At 48.5% G+C, this 20,404-nt stretch overlaps 1 protein-coding gene across 1 annotated transcript; it reads right to left on the reverse strand.

The window, feature by feature from the left end:
• Positions 1 to 4,366: 4,366 nt before the first annotated feature.
• Positions 4,367 to 19,007, reverse strand: LOC135182050 (aldo-keto reductase family 1 member B1-like). Its single transcript, XM_064155760.1, has 10 exons — positions 18,691 to 19,007; positions 17,364 to 17,531; positions 16,180 to 16,296; positions 10,886 to 10,963; positions 8,333 to 8,455; positions 7,112 to 7,218; positions 6,908 to 6,989; positions 6,332 to 6,415; positions 4,879 to 4,961; positions 4,367 to 4,599 (listed from the first exon to the last, which is right to left on the reverse strand). The coding sequence occupies exons 1-10, from the start codon at positions 18,754 to 18,756 to the stop codon at positions 4,557 to 4,559; spliced, it is 951 nt and encodes a 316-aa protein (XP_064011830.1). The 5' UTR covers positions 18,757 to 19,007; the 3' UTR covers positions 4,367 to 4,556.
• Between the last annotated feature and the right edge of the window lie 1,397 nt (positions 19,008 to 20,404).

Raw genomic sequence — 20,404 nt, forward strand, 5'->3', positions numbered from 1 at the left:
GAAGGGTGGAATGTAAAGGATATAAATTGCAGAGGGTGTTGAGGGATAGCAACACTTTCCTGTTTGGAGACTGTGAACTGCTTGGTGCCAGTCAGAACCAGTTCCAGCTACCTCTGATACTGATGCTAACACCCTGTCTCCTGCCAAAATTTAAGCCCACAGTGCCACTGGTTGACCCGTGATGGAGAAGGTGTACCACTGAAAAGAGTGGCTGAAACCTTTGACTCTCACTGACTGCCCAATAAAGATGTGTATTTGGTCTCAGCCTGGGCATTGCTGAGGGTTTTATGGGCTGCTGCTTTTAAAAAGCTATGAAACAAGTGGCCTTGGATTACAAGGTTGCAAAAGAAAGTGGAAATTGTGGAAAGAAAGCTCTAAGGTGCCTCCGTTCTTGAACAGAGGTTTTAGTGTTTTCCATGAAGCCAAATGTGCAACTTTATGTGTTTGGTCACCTGCCCAGTAGGAAGAAACAGAGGTGACACAGCCACAAAAGCAAATACCTCCTCATCTAGCCTGCTGGTGTTAGAGGAACTTGGGTTTGATGTCTTGAGCGTGAGTGTCATGTGCAAAGGAGGTCTGGAGGTCTGTTCTTTGAGACCTACTTTGCATGTGTGCCCCGTGCCAGCCATGCTCCAGAGTGGGTGTTTGTCTGTGTAGGAAGGGTGTGGGGATTGCAGGTGCTCCGCTCTGCACCGTGCCCCTCGGGGCTGGCACCTGCCAGAGGCAGAGAGGCTAAAGAGGTTGGTGGCTGTGCGAGGGCTTGGGGCCCCTAGCTGCAGCCCTGGGGCTGTGGGTCTAAGGACCTGCTGGAAGTGTGGGTCCGTCAGTGGAGATGTGTTGGAGAAATTCTTGTTAGCAGAGCACACAAGAATTGATAAACAATGAGCAACCCGTGCTGGGAATGTCCTTGAATCCATCTTGGGAGTTTAGATAGCAGGCACAGGGTAGCTTCCCCCCACATGCAGCTGCAGGGGGTGGAGTGCAGCTGCAGGTGGGCAGAGTTTAGCCAGCCCCAGAGGCTGACCCTCAGATTGTTATGGTATGCTGACCTATTGATGCCTTACATGTAACTCTGGACCCTCTGACTGTAACCAATCTTGGTGGAGCATGCCCCTTGCTAGAATGCATTTAAGTCACTGTATCACGGAAATAAAGTGGATTTGACCATCTAACCATATTGGTGAACAAAGAGTCATCTTCCCATAGCGCTCCACCGAACGTGTTCTCCAACAGAGATGGCTGGTCCTGTGCTGCCAGGCAAATCGGCCCCTGCGCCAGCGGTTTGGGCTCGGCACTGGGGACTGAGCTTCCTTGCAGACGGTTGGGCTGTGCGGGATCTGCAGTGCTCCCGCGAACAGCTGTGGCTGTAGCCTGAGCTCCGGCGCTGGCAGCCAGCAGGGTAAAGGCCTCAGTCGAGGGCTGGATGCCCTCTGGTGCCCGCAGGGGAAAGTGCCGAGCAGCTTCGCTGTCCAGGGGAGCATCCACGTCCCCAAAGGGCAGCTGACGGCAGCCCACACCTTTGTTCACGGCAGAGCTGGTGCAGGAGCTCTACGGAGCCTAATCATAGCTCACTCTGAACCAAGGGCAGCTCCCACCGTGGGCGCATGGATTGCGCTGAAGGCTGCTGTGTTGTTAGTTCAGATCTCCCTTAGCTGTGGCTGGAGCTTAGGAGCTGACCGTGAGTAGGTACTTACAGTTGGGGAAGATGATTCCCTAGCAGAAAGACTTTAGCAGCTGCCTGTGACTTAGAACCAAAAGCCAAAGACAGCTGTGCAGAGTGTCTGAAATAACAAGCACATCTTTAACACAGAGCAGCGAGTAGATTGTCCTTTTGTTTGGCTGTAATAGGCTAGCATCTGTTGGTTCTGTACAGAAGCACTAAAGATACCTGTATTGCATCCCTATGCTACATTTTTTCCTGGCCCAGGGGGTAGATTGAATTATTTTAGAAGCTCTAGTCTAAAAAAAAAAAAAAATAGTAGGAGTTTTATCAGAAAGAAGCAGAATACTGAACTCAAAAATAATAGAGCTAGTGAAGAAAACACTCAGTTTGTGAAGTCAAATGGTATTGGGCATCCAGCATCTGGTCTCGCTCACTGGTCTAGGCAGGAACATCAACAGTTCCAAAGAAAAAGATCTTTCTGATCATGCAGGAATCTTTTATTTCACAGCAAATCACAGAATATATCTGATTGGAAAAACTTCAAAGCTCATCCAGTCCAACCTTCGACCCAGCACTGCAGGGTCCAACACTAAACCGTGTCCCTAAGCACCAGCTCCACAGGCTGCTTAAACATCTCCAGGGATGGTGTCTCCAGCATGTAAGAGTTGGTATGTGTTTGATCAGAAGTTACAACAGGCTGATAGTCACTGGGTTACTGAAAGATAAGACCTGGGGAAAACTGGGCTTGCAAGTATGCACATGAACACTAGGGAAAGATGCTGTGTAACTGATCCCAAAATAAAGGAGGAGCTCTGCTCTCCTTCGTTTGGCCTTCTGGGATGTACTGACTCTATGTAACAGAATTCTGAACCCATCTATACCGGGGAGCTGGGTTGGAGCTTACCTTGAGAAGATGAGTGCCTGCCAGCTCTGTGATCTACACATCTCAGGAGTTTTACTGGTCAGTTGGATAGGGTCACTATAACCTGCTCTTTGGTCAGTAGAATTACTCAGCACTCTTTGTCATATCTTATTCAGCATTGTATTTTCAAGTATACCTTTCTCTCTATGATTTTAGTATTTGAGCTATAATAAAGTGCTGAAACTGTATCCAGAGAAGGGTACCCATGTCTGTGCGCTTCCTGGACCCCTAAGAACCCACTGGAACACAGCACTACCCTGGGCAGAACATTTCAGTGTTTGAGAACCCTTTCAATGAAGAAATATTTCTTAGTATCCAGCCTGAACCTCTCCTGGTGCAGCTTGGAACCATTCCCTCTGGTCCTGTTGCTTGCCACCAAGAAGCAGAGGCTGCCCCCAGCTTGTTCCAACCTCCTTTCAGAGAGGTGTAGAGAGCAATGAGGTCTGAACACCTCCAGCTTCTTCAGCCCCTCATGGCAGCCCAGGTGCTCCAGGTCCTTCTCCAGCCTCCTTGCTCTTCTCTGGACATGCTTCAGCTCCTCAATGTCCTTCCTGGAGTGAGGGGCTCAGAACTGACCACAACACTTGAGTTGTGGCCTTCCCAGTGCTGTGTAAAGGGAGATGATTCCCTCTTGTCCCTGCTGGCCACAGTGTTTTTGCTCCCAGCCAGGATGCCATTGGCTTTCTTGGCCACCTGGGCACTGCTGGCTCATATTTAATTGACCGTCAACCAGAACTCTCAGGTCCCTCTCTGAGTTGCAGCTTTCCAACCACACATTCCAGAGTCTGTAGCTTACTATGGGGTGGTTGTGACCCAGGTGCAGGACCTGGCATTTGGCCTTGCTAAACTTCATATGATTAGCCTTGGCCTATCAGTTTAGCTTGTCCAGGTCCCACTGCAAAGCCTCCCTACCCTCTAGCAGATGGACACAGCTACCCAGCTTGGTGTCATCTGCAGACTTGGTCAGGGTGCACTCAGTACCCTCATCCAGATCATTGATAAAGTTACTAAAGAGGACAGGCCCAGTACTTAGCCCTGAGGGACACCACTAATGACTGTGTTCCAGCCAGATTTAACACCATTCACCACCACTCCTTGGGCACAGCCAACCAGGTTTTTATCCAAGCCTTGTGCTATGAGTTTCTCATAGAGAATGCTGTGGGAGACCATGTCAAAGGCTTTACTAAAGTCCAGGTTGACAAGGTCCACAGCCCTTCCCTCATCCATTAGGTGGGTCACCTTATTGTAGAAGGAGATCAGGTTAGTCAGACAGGACCTGCCTTTCGTAAACTTGTGCTTCATTGTTGTATTTTGAAGACTAGTTTTCTCAAATACAGGCACTTGAAGGAATTGGCAGGTGTAAGTATCATTTTCTTTGCTTTCTTTACTCCACAGAAGAGCAAAATTTCACAATGAGCAATAATCTGAAGCATGTGGTGAAACTGCACTCCATCCAAACCCCAGCATCATACTGTTGCATTCTGAGATGTAGGAGAAAGCCCGTGTAAACACACTGCATGTGTGTTTTCTACACATGGACTTTTAAGAAAGGGTTGGGAGTAAAAAACTCCCTCAGTTCTGCAGTGGCAAAACTCCAGGTTATCTCACTCATCCTAGGGAAGTTAATCTTTAGTTCACATTTCTCAGTTTTGTTTTTGGTTTGGTTTTTTTTCTCCTGCTACTCACAACTGCTGACTGTCCTCTTTAGGCTGCAAGGTGAATGCATAGCCCAAAGTCTTTTTCTCCTTAGTTCTGTGTTTTGGCAGAGATTACAGTTCACATTTTATTCTTTAGAATAATTTTACTGTAGCCTTCTTTTAGAAAAGAAACAAGAAGAAAAAACTAGTTGCTGAATACACATCTTGTGACTTCACCTTGTGGCTGCAGAAGGAGAGATACAGTGAGATAGATAAACTGATAAGAAGACCATCAGAGCTAGCCCTAGATGATGAGGGCACAATATGACTGTCTTCAGTAGTCTGCATTGAAAGGGTACTCCTTGTGAGTTTTGCACCTGAAGGGAATAAAAGAACTGAGTTCAGCCATGACTTTTTTTTTAATACCTCAAGCTCTAATGTGTGCTTAGAGTAGCTACCACAGCAGGATCAGGAGTATATCATTGTAGAATGGATTTGTTCCACATTTGTTTTTTCTGGATAGTGTGTGGTGTTAGTACATTGGAGCAGCCAAGTCAGGCTCTCAGCATTCTAGGCTGTGTTCAAATGCAAATCTCCATGTCTCCAGTATTCCTATCTTGAGGGGTTTGAAAAGAAGAAACCAAAACACCACTTACGTTTTCATTGTATAGACTCTCCAGTTTCTATTAAAGCTGAAAATAGTTGCCATCTCCTCTTCAGTCAGTTTGAAGTCAAACACCTGACAAGAGCAAGAGCTGTAAATCACCTCTGAATAAAGCAGAGGCTGTAAACAAAATCCACAAAGTGAAAGAACAAATCTGCAAGGGAGGGAAGCTGGGCAGAAAAAACAACTGCTTCATGTTTAGTTTGAAAAAGAGGGGCCTGAAGGGGGGACCTTAGCACTGTCTACAGCTACCTGAAAGGAGGTTGTGGAGAGTCTGCTGCTGGTCTCTGCTTACAGATAAATAGTGATAGAACAAGACAGAATGGCCTCAAGCTGCCACTGGGAAGGTTTACACTGGGCATTTGGAAGATTTTTTTCCAAGCAAGACTGGAATGTGCTGCCCAGGGAGGTGGTGGAGTCATCAACCCTGGATGTGTTTAAAAGTTGTTTGGATGCGGTGCTTGGGGATATGGCTTCGGGTGAACCTTGCAGAGTAGGGTTCTCAGCTGGACTTGGTGATCCTGAGGGGCTTGTCCAACCTGAGTGTTTCTGTGATTCTGAGATCTGTCTGTGTTTTCAAGAATTCACTGACTGGAAGAGAATGCCCAAAGTTGCAATTCCACGTGCCAGCTTGGCAAGACATTAGTGTTGCATTGGCCACTTAGGAAGGATGCATCTTTCTGTCCTGTTCCAAAGCAGCATCTACAAGACTTTCATGTTTCACCTAATCCAGCTATGTCTTTTGATATCCTAATGACCAGTTTCAGTAAAGGATCACTGAACCAACAATTGAGCAGCATGGCTTATGGACACCAGCACTATTTTCTTAACAGTGCTTGCTCTACAGAAGTCTTTTGTGGTGTGCTACCACCCTTGAGTACCAGTCAAGTGGCAGGTAGCGTCAAGTAGTGACAGGACTAGGGGGAATGGAGAAAAGCTGGAGGTGAGTAGGTTCAGACTGGGTGTGAGGAGGAAGTTCTTCACCATGAGAGTGGTGAGACCCTGGAACGGGTTGCCCAGGGAGGTGGTTGAGGCCCCATGGCTGGAGGTGTTTAAGGCCAGGCTGGCTGAGGCTGTGGGCAGCCTGCTCTAAGTTAGGATGTCCCTGCCTATGCTAGGGGGGTTGGAACTAGATGATCCTTGTGGTCCCTTCCAACCCTGACTGATTCTATGATTCTAAGTGCCATATGCCAATTAATCTGTAACCTGCAGAACAGGAGGCACCACATAAAGCTGTTGCTGAGATGAACACTTTGTTCACTCCTGCTCTCCATTGGTAACCTTATGTTAGACCCTTAGTAGAGCATAGGTAAACAGAGAGAAGAATCCCAGTCCTCTTGCTTGAGGAGGACTTGGGAAAGGTGAGAAAGGATCACTGCTTGCTCTGTGTGGAGAAGGCATGGCATCCCTGAAGGGCAGCACTCAGGTCACTCTTCATAACTCACCTTGAAGTTCTCCACGATGCGCTGTGGTGTGACAGACTTGGGAATCACAATCACATTTCTCTGGATCTGGAAGCGAAGCAGAACCTGCAGGAGCAGACCATGGGGTAATTCCTCTGACTCTGGAGGAAGCAGAGCCTTTTGGAACAGCATTTTCCTTGAGCTAGACCCATTTCTGCAGAGCTGCATTTTGCATCATTTCTGCAAGTAGCACTTCCAAAAGAACAAAGAAAAGTGATAGACCTTCACATGGAAGACCTTTCCCATTCATTTTTGGATAATCAAGTCTTTTCCTTTCCACCTGGACTTTTATCAGGGTTTCATCCTCTGCAATAGGACTTGAGATAAGAAGGCTGAAACATGACAGCATTTGAAGATGAGTCAAGAAAATATTTCTCATAGGTGAACAGAGCCATCACAAGCTTTTGTTACAGGTCACACAGTAAACAAACCTGCATTGCTGAACACCAAACAAGAGCACCACAGGTGACAGAAAATGAAGAGCCAGCCTCTCCTCTACATTGTCATTAGCTCTCCTGTGTTACAGGAAGGAGTACCTGCTGCATGGCACCTACGTACTTGTGCAGGGGTTTTGTTGTGCTTGCTTGCAATCTCTTTGATCTTGGGGTCATCCAGAAGGGAGGGATCCTCTGGTTTAGCCCTACAGAAGAGAGACAGCAACAGACATCTGCATTTCGATGAGTGATTAATGGTGCACTTATTGCCTCGGTGCTTCACACATAATCCATGCCAGCTCTCTTCCAAACTGCAAGGCTGCCTTACCATGGCCTGTCAGGAGAGCCAAGCGGACTGTAGGCTGTCACAGCAATCCCTTTGGACTGACAGTACTTGATCAGCTTCTCCTGGGTAAGGTATGGATTACATTCAATCTGCCAGCACAAGAGTACAGAGATTGGTGGTGATTTAACTGCTGTAACTCACTCCAGGGATTCTCTCTAATGCGCTTAAAGGTAGTTTTTTGTCCTTATGTGCCAGTCTTCGCAAGGCATTAGTTGCCTTAGCACCTGCTTTTACAGTGAAACTTCTCTGGCTCTCTGCTGTCAGAAGAAAGCATTTCAGAAGGGTTCTTTGGCCCTGAGGAGGCATATTCTGAGGTCATTCTCTGAGGTTTTTAAGCAGTGCTTTAGCAAATATTGAGGACTCCAGTGGTGGTTATATTCAATTCCAACATGGAGTTGGATTAGTAGAAGGACATTCTGCAACTGCTCTGTTCTCCCTTCTTCTCTGTTCTTGTCTTGTGAGTTTGCATGAAAAGGTTCTATACATATCTGTAGTTTTAGATAGAGATCTTTTTCTTTCTTTTAGCTTTCTCTTTGGTAATTACATGCAATTAAAATATTGTTTTGGGGCTGATAAACTCTGAGAGTACTCCTGGAGAGCCTTCAAAAATTACTGAATTCAGAACTCTAAGAGATGGCTGAACCTGTACAAGACCACTTGAAGAAATAAGCATCTATAAGGTGCAGCTTATATAGCTGCTCTCTACCCAAAGGCAGTGACTGCTACATGCAGACAGCAACTAGATGATTTTTTTAATGTACATTCTATTTTATATCAATAAAATATCTTCAGGGCAGATCCCAGGAAGCTGCTGCTGTGCCAACACATGCTCTGCTTCTCCACACACAGTTAAAACTGACCTCCCATTTCCAACTGGGAGACTGTGAACTGTGCATGCATGTGTGAGAAGAAATGCATGTGTTGAATGAATGCTATTAATATGCTATCAATAATAACAGGTTGATACTATTGTTAACAGAACAAGCAACCTATTTTAAGAAGCTAGGGTTCTAATTTGTGTGCCACAACTTCATCACCTGTTGGGATCCAGATCTACAACATCCTTGTGTAGCCAGAAATAATCACAGGGTGTTAACATGCTGTTATCTACTTTGTTCTCCCTTTCTTCAACTCTTTACTCAACTGTAATTGGATCTTTATAATCCCTGAAAACTCTTCACCTGCAGTCACTTAGCAGCTTACCTGGTTATTTGCAGGCTTGTGCTTCAGTCCTGGCTTGTTCAGGATTCTTTCAATCTGCTCATGGTTAAAGTTGGAGATGCCAATGGCTTTCACCAGACCAGCATCCACCAGTTCTTCCATGGCCTAACAAAGAGGAGCAAAGTCAGCACCCGTTGTAAAAGATATGACCTCAATACATTATCCTGGCAGGGCATAAATCCTGCTAGACTAATTTGGCCCCTGCCCTTCCTCCTCCAGTTGCAGGGTCCAGGAGTTGAGTTGGGGAGCAGACAAAACAAACCATGGAGGGCTGCCTCTAGTAAGTCCACACCATGTTCAAGTGTTTTGTACAGCCCCACAGGTGCCTTACTTCTGTTTGGGGAATATATGTATAGCTCACAGGAGGCACAGCACTTTCAGTTGATTGGCCAAAACTTCTGATGCTTGTGCCTATTCACAGAATCAGAATCAACCAGGTTGGAAGAGACCTCCAAGATCATCTAGTCCAACCTAGCAATCAGCCCTAGCCAATCAACCAGACCATGGCACTAAGTGCCTCATCCAGGCTTTTTTTGAATGCCTCCAGGGATGGTGACTCCACCACCTCCCTGGGCAGCCCATTCCAATGCCAATCACTCTCTCTGCCAACAACTTCCTCCTAACATCCAGCCTAGACCTGCCCTGGCATAACTTGAGACTGTGTCCCCTTGTTCTGTTGCTGCTTGCCTGGCAGAAGAGACCAATCCCCACCTGACTAAAACCTCCCTAAAGGTAGTTGTAGACAGCAATGAGGTCTGCCCTGAGCCTCCTCTTCTGCAGGCTGCACACTCCCAGCTCCCTCAGCCTCTCCTCACAGGGCTGTGTTCCAGGCCTCTCACCAGCTTTGTTGCCCTTCTCTGGACATGTTCCAGTATCTCAACATCTTTCTTGTCCAGTTTGACTTTCCTGATGCATTTAATAGGGGAACGATTTGAAAAAGCCTGCCTTTCTTCAGCCATTCAGAGATTGGGGACTCTGCAATGCTAGGAGTGATTCCTTAGTGAACACCCAAGGCTTTCCCCCATTAGCAGCTCATTAACTGGGTTCCTACCTGCAGCAGAGCTATTCACAGCCTCGATGGCTTTTATTTCACAGCGGCCACAAGTGTTTGCAGCAGTAGCAGCTGTACAGCGACTCAGTTTTCGTTTCTTTCCCTCTGCCTTGGAATATTTCGTGTTTTACCCTCAGGATTATAATCGTGGTTTTGGAAGTGTCTTTATACAGGAAACATACCTGGGATAACAGCCTGTGCTAAGCAATATGTGGGCTGTAGTTAAGGCTCCATAAGCTGTAAAACTCCAGCCTTGCTGGGCAAGTGTGTTTGATCTACCTTGTGACCGTAGCTGCTACTGCTTTGGTGTTCTCTACTCAGAATCTTCCTGTTTCCATGTTCCTGTTTTCCAAGTTCTGACTGTTTAGGCTGTTTATAAATAGCCTTTGTGTAAACACTTGCTGTCGAGCAAGAATTCAAATGAATTCCACATGAGGCAGGGAAAGTTTGGATATAAATAAATAAATAATAGCATTTGCCGTGGGAAATTAATATGGATAATGCATATTTTGATATTAATCATCAGAGTACTGCATCCAGCTCTGGATTACAAGAGGGATGTGGAGATGCTGGAGCATGTCCAGAGAAGGGCCACGAGGATGCTGCAGCAGCTCTGCTGTGAGCACAGACTGAAAGAGTTGGAGCTGTGCAGGCTGGAGAAGAGGAGGCTCCAAGTATCTGAATGGGGCCTACAAGAAAGCTGGGGAGGGACTTTTTAGGCTCCCAGGGAGTGACAGGACTGGGGGGAATGGAGCAAAGCTGGAGGTGGGGAAATTCAGACTGGACATGAGGAGGAAGTTCTTCACTGTGAGAGTGGTGAGAGCCTGGAATGGGTTGCCCAGGGAACTGGGCCTCCTTTGTCCCTGGAGGTGTTTAAGGCCAGGCTGGATGGGGCTCTGGCCAACCTGATTTAGGGTAGGGTGTCCCTGCTCATGGCAGGGGGTTGGAACTGGATGATCCTTGTGGTCCCTTCCAACCCTAACTGATTCTGTGGTTCTGTGAATCATAACATACATTCTTCTTGATATGGCTTGCTTCCCTTCACTGAAAGGGAAAGTGCTGGTTGGAAGTTTGTCTCTTGGCACAGCTGTGCATGTTGGTGTATTTGCAGGGTGTGCTCCATCTTCAGATGGCAGAAATTCACAGTTATTTACACATGGAAAATAATGATCATCAATAACCTTCTGTTGAGCCAACACTGGAGGGCTGTGCTCCAGGCTGAAGGCAAGAACACAGCCTAAGATACCTTTATTCTTCCAGAGTGTATTAGAACAGTTCAAAAACCATAGTGAAGACAGTTCTGTGGTTGCTATAGTCAACTTGGTCTGCAGCTCCACTGCTTGATGAAGCATGTATGTTTTGAAAAGCTACATCCTTCACCATCCCATAAATCTGCAAGAACTGGGACTGCTGAAGATATTAAAAGCATGAAAAAGACTGCCAAGGACAAACTACTGCCCTTCCCCCAGTGTGGCAGGACTTACCTCCCACGTCTGTAGAAGATCTGTGCTGCTGGGTATTGCCATTCCTTTGTCGTCGGTGGGGAACAGCTCCTCTCCTGCCTGGTGGTGACAGGAAGCATTACTGAAACCTGCCTTGGTGGGAAGTTAGTAGTGACACAGCTGAGGGCCATGATGGCCTTAACCTCTAGTACAGAGTATTAATACTTCATAGAAAGGCTTCAGCTGGAAGGGACCTTAAATATCATCTAGTTCTACCCCGCTCCATGTGCAGAGGCACCTCCCTCTGCACCTTTCCTGTAGGCCACCTTTGGGCACTGAAAGGCCACTCTAAGGTCTTGCTGGAGCTTCCATCTACTTCAGGCTGAACACAGTTTCCTCATCCTGCCCTTACAGCTGCTCTCTGGTCGTCTTTGTGGCCCTCCTTTGGAGCCTCTCTAACAGTTACATGTCCTCCTTGTGCTGGGGGCTCCAGAACTGGGTGCAGTACTCCATGTGGGGTCTCACAAGAGCAGGCTAGAAGGGTAGAATTGCCTCCTTTGACATGCTGGCCACTCATCTTTTGATGCAGCTCAAGATATGGTTGGTTTTATGGGCTGCCACCAGACATGGGCAGTTCATGTCAAGCACCTCATCACCAGTCCTCTGCAGGACTGCTCTCAGTCTCATCACCCAGCCTGTATTTGTTCTTGAGGTTGTCCTGACTCAGGTGCAGGACCTTGCACTTTGCCTTGTTGAACTTTGTGAGGTTGGCTTGGGCCCACCTCTCCAGCCTGTCAAGGTCCCTCTGGATGGATCCCTTCCCTCCAGTGTGTTAACTGTGCACACATCTCAGTGTTGTTGGCAAACTTGTTGAAGGGGCACTCGATCCCACTGTCCATGTCACCAACAAAGACATTAAACAGCACCAGTCCCAGTTCTGATCCCTGGGGGACTCCACTCATCACAGGTTTCCATTTGGACATTGAGCCACTGATTGCAACATTCTGAGAATGGTCACCTAGCCAATTTCTTATCCACCATCTGTCAAATCCATGTACTTCCAATTTAGAGACCAGGATATTGTGTGGGACGTGTTGAATGCTTTGCATAAGGCCAGGAGGATGATTTCACAGCATCACAGAATTGCCAGGGTTGGAAGTGACCTCAGAGATCATCCAGTTCCAACCCTTTTGCCATGGGCACTGACACCTCACACTAGATCAGGTTGCACAGAGCAACGTCCAGCCTGGCCTTAAAAACTTCCAGAGATGTGGCTGTCACCACCTCCCTGGACAGCCTGTTCCAGCCTCTTCACCCTCATGGTGAAGAACTTCTTCCTAACAGCTAAACTAAATCTCCCCTCCTTTAGTTTGGATCCATTCCCACCAGTCCTGTCACTACCTGACACCCTAGCAAGTCCCTCCACAGCTTTCTTGTAGCCCACTTCAGTGACTGGAAGGCCACAATAAGGTCTCTTCAGAGCCTTCTCTTCTCCAGACTGAACAGCTCCAACTCTCTCAGCCTGTCCTTACAGCAGAGCAGCTCCAGCCCTCTGATCATCCTCCTGGCCTTTCTCTTCCAGCACCTCCAGATCTTTCTTGTGGCAGAGGCTCCAGGACTGGACACAGTGCTTCAGGTGGGGTCTCTTGAGAGTGGCACAGAGGGGGAGAGAATCACCTCCCTTGATCTACTGGCCACATTTCTCTTGATGCAGCCCAGGATACTATTTGCTTTCTGGGCTACAAGTGCACACTGATGGCTGATGTCAGTTGCTTATCCACTGATGCTGTGACCTCATCAGAAAAAGGCACTAAATTTGTCAGGCTGGATTTGCACTTGGTGAAGCCATGTTGCTTGCCACCAACCACCTCCTCATTTTCCATGTGCCCTAGCAGCATCTTCAAGATGATCTCCTTCATTGTCTTGCTGGGCATTGAGGTGAGACTGATTGACCTGTACTTCTCTGTGTCTTCCTTAACTCCTGTTGTGAAAATGGGGGTTATGTTTCCCCTTTGCCAGCCAGTGGAACTACACCCAACCACCAATGCTTTTCAAGGATGATGGAAAATGGCTTTGCAGCTTCATGCATTAGCTTCCTCAGGACACATGGATGGATCTCATGAGGTCTTGTGGAGTTGTGTACCTTCAGGTCCATTGGATGGTCTCAAATCTGGTCTCCTCTTACAGTAGGTGGATCTTCATTCCCTTTCCTTGTCTTCTGCAACTTTCTTGGTGTGGTTAAAACCCTTACTACTGAAGACAGGCAAAAGTCAGCCTTCTCCATATCCTGCAGGAGCAGATCTCCCCTTTCCTTCAAGGGAAAGCCTATGTTTGTCCTGCTCTGCCTTTTGTCACTGACTTACAGAAACTTTTCTTGTTACCCATGATGTCCCTAGCCAGGTTTAATTCTATCCTAAGCCTTAGCTTTTCTAACTTGAACCTTGGCTGCAGGTGGACAACTTCTTTGTATTCCTCCCAGGATACCTGTTCCTGTTTCTACCCTCTGCAGACCTTCTTTTTGCAGCTCGTAGTGTCCAGGAGCAACCTGTTCATCCATGCAGGTCACGTGGTGTCCTTCCCCACCTGCCTCTTTGTTGGGATGCATTGCTCCTGGGCTCAGGACAGGTGATCCTTGAGTACTAACCAGCTTTTTTGGGCCCCTTTCCCTCTGGGGATTTATCCCACAGCACCCTACTAAGCAGGTCCTTGAGGAGTTCAAAGTCTGCTCTCCTGAAGTCATAGAATGGTTTAGGTTGGAAGTGACCTCAAAGGTCATCTACTTCCAGCCCCCTGCCATAGACAGGGACACCTCCCACTAGAAGAGGTCACTCAAGGCCTCATCCAGCCTGGCCTTGAACCCCTCCAGGGAGGGAGCAGCCATAACCTCCCTGGGCAACCTGTGCCAGTGTTTCACCACCTTCACTATAAAGAACTTCCTAAGTCCACACTAGTAAGCTTGCTCTTCACCTTCCTTGTCGTCCTAAGGGTTGTGAGTTCAGCTCTTTCATGGTCACTACAGCCAAGGTGTTGCCCACTAGGCCCTCCTCCTTGGGGAGAAGAAGGCCCAGCATAGTACCTTTCCTTATCAGCCCCTCTACTGCTTGGAGAAGGAAATTATTGTCAATACATTCTAGGAACCTTCTGGACTGCTGGTGGCTTGCTGACTTGTTCCTCCAACACTTGTCAGGATGGCTGAAGTGCCCCATGAGGACCAGGGCTTGTGAACATGAAGTTTTACCTATCTGTCTGTAGAGGACCTCATCCACTTGGTCTTCCTGATCAGATGGCCTGTGGCAGACCCCACTATGATCACCTGCTCCTGCCTTCCCTTTAACCCTGACCCAGAAGCTCTCAGACAGTTCATACTTCCCCAGATGGAGTTCCATGGCTGTCATCTGGTTGTTGATGTAGAAGACAACATCCTCTCCTCTTCTCTGTGGCCTGCCTTTGCTAAGGAGCTTGCATTCATTCATTCCCATGTTCCCTGATAGGATCCATTCTGCTGTCTCTCAGTAGTGCTGATAAGGTCATAGCCCTACAGCTGCGTGCACATCTCTAACTCCTGTTTGTTTCCCATGCTTTGTACATTGGTGTAGAGGCATCTAAGCTGGGCCCCCATTGAAGCTGACTTACTGGCTCAAGTTCCATTCTCATGCACTTGTCTATATTGTTGATGCAGGTTTAGGGCATTTTGCCCTAGTAGGAGCAATGGGTGGACCTCTAGGACCCAGCAAAGTGGTGACTCACCAAAACACATACAAATGAGTCATGCCACTTATTGGACAAACAAGTTTGCTGTACTTCTCTGTCATGCCTATTAAGGGGGAAAAAAAAGCACTGTTTTTTAAAGATTTGGGGTTTGGAAGCATGTGCAGGTCCCAAGAACATGTAAGTTACACACGGGGCAAGCCATATCTGCTGGCATGGTACCATGTACACACACAGAGGTCTTCTGTGAGCAGACTCAGTTTAAACTGGTGGCACTAGGAAAAGCAGAACATCTCAGCCATGCAAGAACAGAGCTAGATCCCTGTATTTATATATTGCTCTATACACAGTGTGTTGTGCAGAGGTCAGGGTGTTCTGAGATGAGTTTTACTCAAGGGCTAACCACCACACCTTTGAAAGCATGACAAACAGCTGACAAGCTTGGTAGTAACAGGTAGGATGGAGCTCCTAAGGTGTCTATAGTAGAAAGGAAAAGATAAGACAGACATCAGCTCCTTTGAAGTACACTAAGCCTGAAATTTGGGTGTCAGAAAGTTTCATGTCTTGAAATCCACATTGGTGGAACAACACTAAGGCTCCCATAGGCAAAGTCAGCTGAGTCTGGACTGTATTAAAGACTGAGTAACTAAAGACAGAAATGGAAAACAGAAGCTTTTGGTTTTTTTGCTTTGCTATTCTGTAACATACAGGGGAAAGAATTTCCATCAGGCAGCAAAGTACAGCCCTCCTACCCACAAAGTTGGAGGCTAAGTGGTTTGGGTGTTACCTGCCCCCCCAGACTAAACTCAGCCAGGTGGAAGTCAAAGGATGAAGCTTTGTATATTTACAGCTTAGGACAATTTACAAGCATATATATCCAGTACATTGCCAGCATATATATACAGTACATTATAAGCATTTACAGCTATGTACAGCTATATACAAGTTAAAAGTAATACAGAAATACAAGACCCCTCCTAGCAGTCAGAGTGCCCAGGAGGGGCTCCCAACCTTCTTTCCACCCCCTCCCTTATCTCAGAAGCTCCCTTATGTGTGAGATGATCTGGAAATGTCAGCAAGAGGTATTAGAAGCAGAATGATCAGTTGGGAAATGTGCAGGGTCAGGCAGAAGAGTTAACATGGCAGGAGCCAGGCAGAGACTTTTATCTATGTTTGTGTCCTTGCTTTTAGGTGTCCCAGCAGAAGGAATGGGTAATGTAGACGTCAGCTTATTTTCTTTTCACAGCCAATAATCTAATTTCTCTCCTTAAAATATTCCAATTAGCCTCAGACCAGCACACTAAGTCATTTGCAGAGACAATGCATAGCCAAAAGTAAAGCAGCACGACTCAAGCTTGCAGCTGGGAGGCCTGATCTTAGTGCTAGGTCTGCATCTCCTCCTATCACAAGGGCAGAGGATGCTGTGCAAGCAACAGTCTCAGGGGCACAGATCAAGAGTGGCTCACGTGGCCAGAGTAAAGCTGAATGAGCAGCTCTGGAGCAGTGCTGGTGCACACAACAGACACATGGTCTTTCTGGACTGGAGCAGCACTACTGCTGCAGTTGCTACTGACAGTTCTGAGGAGTTCTTCCAGGAGGGGAAGCCAAGAGCATTGCTGTTACTGTACCTTGAACCCAATAGGCCAGTGCATGAGGTAGAGATCCAAGTAATTCAGTTTCAGAGCAGCAAGAGTCTTCTGACAGCCTTCCTTCACCAGAGGCTTTTCATGAAATGTGCACCAGAGCTAGAGACAGAAAGCCAAAGAACACTGTGATCTCCTGGGTTAGAGCTCCTGGAACCCTTCTGTCCTGTTCTTGACACAGGAATGCCCATCTCCTTTGGAAGGTGATGCAGGCTGAGGTCATTCTAGTGCTCCTCAGATTGGGCTTGCACTGTGAGCAGGGCTGGCTCATGGCTACTGATACCAAAGGCATTATGTGCCATGGTGGCATATGTGATCAAACTGAAAACTGAGCCTGTTCTGTTAGTCAAGACACAAAAGCCCTTATTACAGGCAGATAAGGGTTAAAGAGCTCTTTTAAAGTTGGTAATTTCAGTGGTGAGCCTAATACAAGGTTTTCTGCCAAAGCAGAGGAAAAGACCAGCACAGTTTCTGGGACCATTTAATCTTAATATTTACTTTGAACAGTCCCAGGAAAATCAGAATCACCGAATGGTCTGGGTTGGAGGGACCTCCAAAGGTCATCCAGTCCAACCCCCTCTGCAGCAGGCAAAGGCATCCTCACCTAGATCAGGTTACCCAAAGTGCTGTCCAGCCTCATCTTGAATATCTCCAGGGCTGGGCCCCAACCATGTCCCCAGGCAACCTCTTCCAGTGTTCCACAAGTTCTCCTGGTGCAGAACTTGTTCCTCACATCCAATCTAAATCTGCTCTGCTCTAGTCTGAAGCCACTGTCCTCATCCTATCTCTGCAGGCTTTTGCAAACAGTCTCTCTTCAGCCCTCTTTAGGTACTGGAAGGTCACTGTTAGGCTTCCCTGGAGCCTCCTCTTCTCCAGGCTAGACAAGCCCAGCTTCCTCACTCTGTCTTCATAGCAGAGGTGATCCAGCTCTCTGATCATTTTCATGCCCCCCCTTCTGGACCCACACCATCAGCTCTGGAGTATGCAGAATAGATGTTAGATAACTCTCTACAAAATAAGGTCACAGAAAGAGGCTTCCATCACCACTGACCTATGCTCTAAATTACTCCCTACTATAGCACACAGCTTTTCCCCACTGCTCTCAGTGTCCTCTTATGAACATGTTCAAGACAGGCTCTCCCCTGGATCCTAGGTCAACAGATCCTTACCTTACTGACAATGAAGAGGTCTTGTCGTTTCACAACACCCTCCTTAATTTTCTGCTGGATTCCTTCTCCAATTTCATCCTCATTCTGGTACACATAGGCACAGTCAAAGTGGCGGTACCCAGCATCAATGGCAGCCATCACTGCAGCTCTTACTTGCCCAGCTGAGGACTGATTAAAAACAAGTAGCTTAATATCCCAAATCAAAGCTCATTTCCTAAAGAAACACATCCAAAGGGGTTTTAAGAAGAGTTATCCCAGGCAGTGTTCTTAAAGCTACATTCATCTTCCAAATGACTCCAGAGCCTGAAGCCAGCCTCTGGTTGTTTATCCATAGCTCCAGTCCCACACAAATTCAGCCCAACAGCCAGGTGGAGCAGAGTACCCAACACTTGGACATTGATCCAGTGTGCACCAGGGGCAATCACAGTTTGTGCCAGGGAGCTCTGCAGTCCCTCTTGCTCAGCATTCCTCCCTTCCCAGTGCTGGGACAGAGAGAAGCAGCAACCATTCACCTGGGAGAATTTTAGTTTGATGGAGAGGGCACAGCCTACACTTGATCATCCACATCCCATACCATGCTGCAGCCCAGGTCCTCTCCTGGGCACATTCCACCTGTACATTCAAAGGTCACATCGGCTGCTGCCTTCAGAGATGGAAGTGTGCCCATCTAGGTGTTTCCAAACCCTGAACAGACAACTAAGCTGTGCACAAAGAGATGTTGGCATATCTTGTTCACACAAGTCCACTGATGTTTGCTTTCAGATCGGTGCTTTTGCAGCTATCCTAAGGGTGGTGCAAAGCTCTTTGTCAGAACTTGCTTGAAACGCATGAATGGTCTTCTAAAGCCGCATCGTATTACCAGAGGGTTCCAGGTGTAACCTCCCCCAGGCTGGGTTTAAGTTACTCATCCCACAACAGCACGAGAGCCGAGAGCCCCCCTGTAGCAGCAGCCGAGCGGGGAGGGAGGGGGCCGGGAGCTCTCCAGAGCCGCGGATGCGGCCGGCAGGGGAGCGGCAGGGAGGGAGGGATGGAGGCGCTCCTGACGGACTCGAAATTGTGGGGGGACGGCGAGGACAGCGCTGGCAAGGACGGAAACCCGTGCAAAACAGCTAACAGCAGCGCGGGGCTTCGCCCGCGGGCACTGCCCGACCCAGAGGGCAATCGGTGGCGGCGGCAGCACCGCGCTCGGGCCCCGTTCCCGAGCCAGGCGAGGCTGCCCCACATCCTCCCACCCCCCTCTGAAAGCCCCCGCGGCCAGAACCAGACGGGACCGGGGCTGGAGTTAGCTCCCGCCGGGAGCGAGGGGCCACACCGGGATGCCCGTTACCTTCCATGTGCCCAGCCCCACGAGAGGCATTTTGGCTCCGGTGTTCAGCGGCACGCAGGTCGCCATCTCTCCGCACGGAAAGGCTGCTGAGCGGCACTCCCCGCCGAGCCCCGTTAGGAGCCGGCCCGCCCCGGGACCCGCCCGCGGCCGGCCACCGCCTTCCCGCTGCTGGGCTCGGTTACACCGAGCTAGGCTGCCTTGGCGCCGGCGCTCTTCGTGCCTGCTCTCTCCGCGGCGAGGTCGTGTGAGCCCCTGGGCTCAAGCGGCGTGTCCCCACGGCAGCGCAGGTGGCCCAGGCTCTTGCAGAGGTCCTGTGGTGCGAGTGGCCCACGTCAGTTTGGGACCTTTCAGCCTTCAGCGCCCCTCCGAAGGTGGGATGGACCTGGCACATGCTTGTGATGATAGAGAGGAGGAGAGAGCCGTTTCGTGGGAGTAATGGAGAAAACAGTGATTTAAAAGAATGCTACTTTTACAAGTTTGCTTCAGTGTTTTGTGACAGTCAGAGCTGAGCAGGGAGTTTTTAACGAGCATCAGGAGGATCACACTGCCCCTCTATTTGCAGGAACCTGCAGGCCATATTTCAGAATAAAAGAGAGAAGTGTAGAGATAAATGGTGGGTGGTCTGAAGCTGCCACAACACTACGGGGAAAGAAAAAAGAGGTACCTGCATGATACCATAGATGGTCCAGAATGTTAAAGCCACCAAGAAACTTCACTGCTTGCTTGTGCATTATTCAAGTGCTAGCATCAACTGGGAGTGTAACTGCATCTTTCCCACACCAAATGCTCAGCTGATTTGTGTCTTTGTGCTTCTGTCTCCACTTACCTGGGGCAGACAAAGAAATTGGCTCTCTCTCTAATCTTCTTCCCTCTTTTGGTCTGTAGGGTGTGATGATTCTGTTACATCATGAAACAGGTATACAAAGCAGTGTTTGCCTGTCTCTTAGAAGCAAGCTGTTTGCACAAGAGGCCTGCTGCCATTCCAACTGAAGGGTTTTCACACTTCCTGCCTCAGTTCAGGAAAACAGACAGCTGCCATGAGCACAACTGCAGGACAGTTCTCTGTGCTAGCCATGGCATTGTGTCTAGTGAGCACTCCTGCCGAGTGGTGCTGGCGGTGGAAAAGGGGAGCACAACTGCAGGACAGCTCTCTGTGCTAGCCATGGCATTGTGTCTAGTGAGCACTTCTGCCGAGTGATGCTGGCGGTGGAAAAGGGGAGCACAACTGCAGGACAGCTCTCTGTGCTAGCCATGGCATTGTGTCTAGTGAGCACTTCTGCCGAGTGATGCTGGCGGTGGAAAAGGGGAGCACAACTGCAGGACAGCTCTCTGTGCTAGCCATGGCATCGTGTCTAGTGAGCACTCCTGCCAAGGGGTGCTAGCGGTGGAAAAGGGGAGCACAACTGCAGGACAGTTCTCTGTGCTAGCCATGGCATTGTGTCTAGTGAGCACTCCTGCCGAGTGATGCTGGCGGTGGAAAAAGGGAGCACAACTGCAGGACAGTTCTCTGTGCTAGCCATGGCATTGTGTCTAGTGAGCACTCCTGCCGAGTGGTGCTAGCGGTGGAAAAGGGGAGCACAACTGCAGGACAGCTCTCTGTGCTAGCCATGGCATTGTGTCTAGTGAGCACTTCTGCCGAGTGATGCTAGCGGTGGAAAAGGGGAGCACAACTGCAGGACAGTTCGCTGTGCTAGCCATGGCATTGTGTCTAGTG

Source organism: Pogoniulus pusillus, chromosome 15, assembly GCF_015220805.1.
Source record: "Pogoniulus pusillus isolate bPogPus1 chromosome 15, bPogPus1.pri, whole genome shotgun sequence".
In the NCBI taxonomy this organism is placed as follows: Eukaryota; Metazoa; Chordata; class Aves; order Piciformes; family Lybiidae; genus Pogoniulus; species Pogoniulus pusillus.